The 3,695-nt window shown below is 36.5% G+C and overlaps 1 protein-coding gene and 1 pseudogene across 1 annotated transcript; both read right to left on the bottom strand.

Annotated features, from left to right (window-relative positions):
- Positions 1–997: 997 nt before the first annotated feature.
- On the bottom strand, positions 998–2,019 carry LOC148584564 (uncharacterized). Its single transcript, XM_088518507.1, has 5 exons — positions 1,942–2,019; positions 1,771–1,863; positions 1,592–1,693; positions 1,145–1,505; positions 998–1,041 (listed from the first exon to the last, which is right to left on the bottom strand). The coding sequence occupies exons 1-5, from the start codon at positions 1,984–1,986 to the stop codon at positions 998–1,000; spliced, it is 645 nt and encodes a 214-aa protein (XP_088374633.1). The 5' UTR covers positions 1,987–2,019.
- Positions 2,020–2,336: 317 nt separating this feature from the next.
- Positions 2,337–3,695, bottom strand: LOC148584565 (uncharacterized; annotated as a pseudogene).

Genomic DNA, 3,695 nt, shown 5'->3' on the forward strand with positions numbered 1-3,695 from the left:
TCACTCCTAAAATATGCCACGTGTCCTAAAAATGAAAAATAAAAAATAATAAATTGAGGTACTTTTTGAATGTGTAAAAGGGCATCCACTTGATTCCAGGATACTCCAATGCTGTATATACTAACATGGGAGAAGCTACTATATGAAAGTGAAGAGGACATGGAAGTAAACTATTGAGAAATATAGAGGTACACCAGCTTTCTCATATTCCAAGCACCCTTACCTTCATCAAAACTGCCAAATAGCACAGAAATAGGATGAAATAGTGGTGTTGCGGAACCACGTAAGAATCTGATAATGATTGCTATCCCAATCAATGAGGTGAGTAAGGAAAGCTTCATCAATTTAAGTAGCGCCTTTAATGGGCTCTTTGGCATCTCCTGTCACATAAAACAAAAGCTTGCAACCTTTAAGAAAAGCTACACATAGATTGGGACCAGGCATCTAGAGATTTTTGTCATCTAGAGATTTCAAATGCAAAATCAGAGTGTAATTGGTGCCATCTAGAGTGTAGTTTGTGCCATCCAAGATAGCCTGAACATGATAAAGAATCATTTTTTGTGCCATATGAAATCAGGACGAAAAGATATGTAGAAAACACCTTGCCAAAACAAATAAAACACTCGAATGTTGTCGACCCCCAAGTTACCGAAACTGAAGGCGATGTATCCACTTTCATGTTTTCTATAACATTTGAACGACGCTGCACCTACCATCAAATTATCTACTCTCTGCTTCTACTAATATCATTGAATAACAAGGGGAACAAAATTCTAAAGTGAATTTTCAACACATCGACCAAGGAAATCAACAAAATTCTAAACTGTCTAATATATAAGCGGAAATTGGCTACTGCACTTGTTTTTCAACACATCGACCAAGGAAATTAAGACTCAACCAAAATCAAACTTCCATCCGAAAATCAATCATCCAAATTCCATCAAAGTAGTAAAGAAATCACAAAATGAGAAAAATTCTTACCCATTTTCATGTCTCTTTAAACATTCCAATCAAAATGAGCAATATTCACACCTTGTGTTCCTATAACATATAGAAAAGAAAACAAAGATGTCATCAGTAAAAAATTAGTTGTTTGGGTTCAATTAAAGTATAACAAAACATATCTATCACATAACCATTTTACCTAAAACACGTGACATTAGGAGATCAAATTGGCGCTTTGATTCTTGTCTAATTTCCTCTATTTGTTCATCTCTTTTTCTATCCTTTTCCACTAACTCATTTTGCAGTTCCTCTATTTGTTCATCTCTTTTTCTATCTTTTTCCACCAACTCATTTTGCAGTTCCTCTATTTTTCTATTTGTTTCCTCCAACTCAAGGTTGAGTTGGGTGCCATATACTTGCGAAGAAGAGGATGGAGTAGGTATGACAAATTTTCCCATCCCTCTAACATGGCCAGAACGTTTCCCACTAAAAGCTTGTGTAAATATTTCCTCTTCATCTACTTCTACCTCTTTGTCAGCCAACTTCTCTAGCATCAAATTTTGCAGAAGCAACCAAAATCAACAGGTTAGCCGTATAACAATGTGAGACAAGATATTAATAGAAAGCAGAAATTTCAACTACTTACGTATCGTTCTTCACACTGAGGAGTCACAAATTTCCCGTCTTTCTTTGTGTGAGAGATCTTATAAAAGTCAATTAGATTGGGCTCTTCTTCTTCCTCTCCTGTCTATACATAATAGACATATAATTAACATATGCTCAAAACATAATTATTAAAATAATGTAATAGTATAAAATTGTTACCTCACTATGGCGATGATTAAGAAAAGATCTAGAGCCGAATGTGTGATTGGTCTTCAACTCTGATCTATTCTTCTTATTATGTGTGGACTTGTCCTGTGACAAATTTTCACTAAATTATTACAAAATTGTACTCCTTTAGATTTGTTGTCAATTTAGTTTAAAAATATTTACTTTCCAATCTTTGTTTTCAAATGACTCGCATATCTTAAGCCACATGGGCTGTGAGATAAGCTTTGGAACTTTTGTCTTCGCGATTGTTGAGTCTTTTCAATATGCATGACATCCAAATTGTGTCTTAGTTTCAATGTTGACCAATAAGGCAAATTAAAAAAAATACTCTTCTTCGTCGAATTCAACTCACTCTTCATGCGTTCTCTTTTTTTTTTTTTTGTTCTCATCTTTTCCAAATGGCAAATTTGGTACATTCTCTAGTTGTTGTAACAATTGATCTCCAGATAATTCATTAGGTGCCTTTGCTCCTCAGTACCGTCAAAGAGAGATTTTTTTGTGCGCCATTTATGCCCCTGAGATAAGAACAGATGATGAGCCATGTAGCATGACTTACCTCAAAACTTCAACCTTCTGGACGCTATATCCGTGTTAGATACTGGACAGGCTAGGTGTCCCTTAGTCGACCACCCAGACAAGTTTCCATAGGCAGGAAAATAATTTATAGTCCATAATAATGCTGCATGCAACTTAAAGTTCTCTTGCGTCGACGAGTCATACGTAAGAATGCCTTCATTCCATAATTCTTGCAAATCATCCACTAATGGTTGCAGATACACATCAATTTCATTTCCAGGTGCCTTAGGTCCAGGTATAAGTAAGGACATCATCATATACCGATCTTTCATGCACCTCCACGGAGGTGAATTATACGGCACAAGTATTACTGCCCGCATACTGTACGATGTACTCATATTACCAAATGGGTTAAAACCATCGCTTGATAAACCAAGTCGCACGTTGCGAGAATCATTAGCAAATTGAACATGTTCTTTATCAAACTCTTTCCACAATATTGAATCTGCTGGATATCTTAGATTTCCATCATCTCGACGCCCATCTTATTGCCACCTCATATCTTTGGCAATATCTTTCGACAAAAAAAACGGTTGCAACCTCGGTTTTATTGGAAAATACCGTAAGACCTTATGAGGAATTTTCTTACCTGTACCTTTGACATTTTCCCATCTTGACGTATTGCAGGTTAGACATTTTGCTTTATCTGCATGTTCCTTTCAGAAAAGCACACAAGAGTTCTTGCATGCATGTATTCTCTCATAACTTAAACCCAAGCCTCGCCTCAATCGTTTTGCTTCATAATACGATCTTGGTAATGTCTCCCCATCTGGGAGAGCCCTCTTTATCAAGTCAATCACCATACCGAACGCCTTGTTACTCATATTGCAAAATATCTTTATATGAAGTAGATTCGTAGTGAAAGCGAGTGTTGAAAATTTCTTACAGCCTGGATAAAGTTCACTTCGAGCATCTTCCAATAGTTGGTCAAAATTTTTCTATTCATAACCATTGGTTGTTGGACCTAGAGTAGTAGATGATTCACCTGTATTACCATCCGGAAATCTACCCATACAGATATCATTTAACATTTCTTCAACATCATCGATATCCTCCGTACTTGCATTCTCATCATCATGATCGACATGCAAATTTGTACGAAACAGATCTTCTTCCCCATGAAATACCCACTAGGTGTAATTCGTATCAATTCTATTAATGAACAAATCATCCTCCATCTCGTCTATAGGCTTATAATAACGATTCGCACACTTGCGACATGCACACCTGATCCTATTAAGCTCATCCACGTGACCACGTGCCATACTAACAAATTGTTCAACACCTTTTGAATACTTCTCACCGAATCTATGAGTTTCCTACATCCACGTCTTATCCAT

This window comes from Corylus avellana, chromosome 7 (assembly GCF_965113065.1).
Source record: "Corylus avellana chromosome 7, dhCorAvel1.hap1.2, whole genome shotgun sequence".
Classification (NCBI taxonomy): Eukaryota; Viridiplantae; Streptophyta; class Magnoliopsida; order Fagales; family Betulaceae; genus Corylus; species Corylus avellana.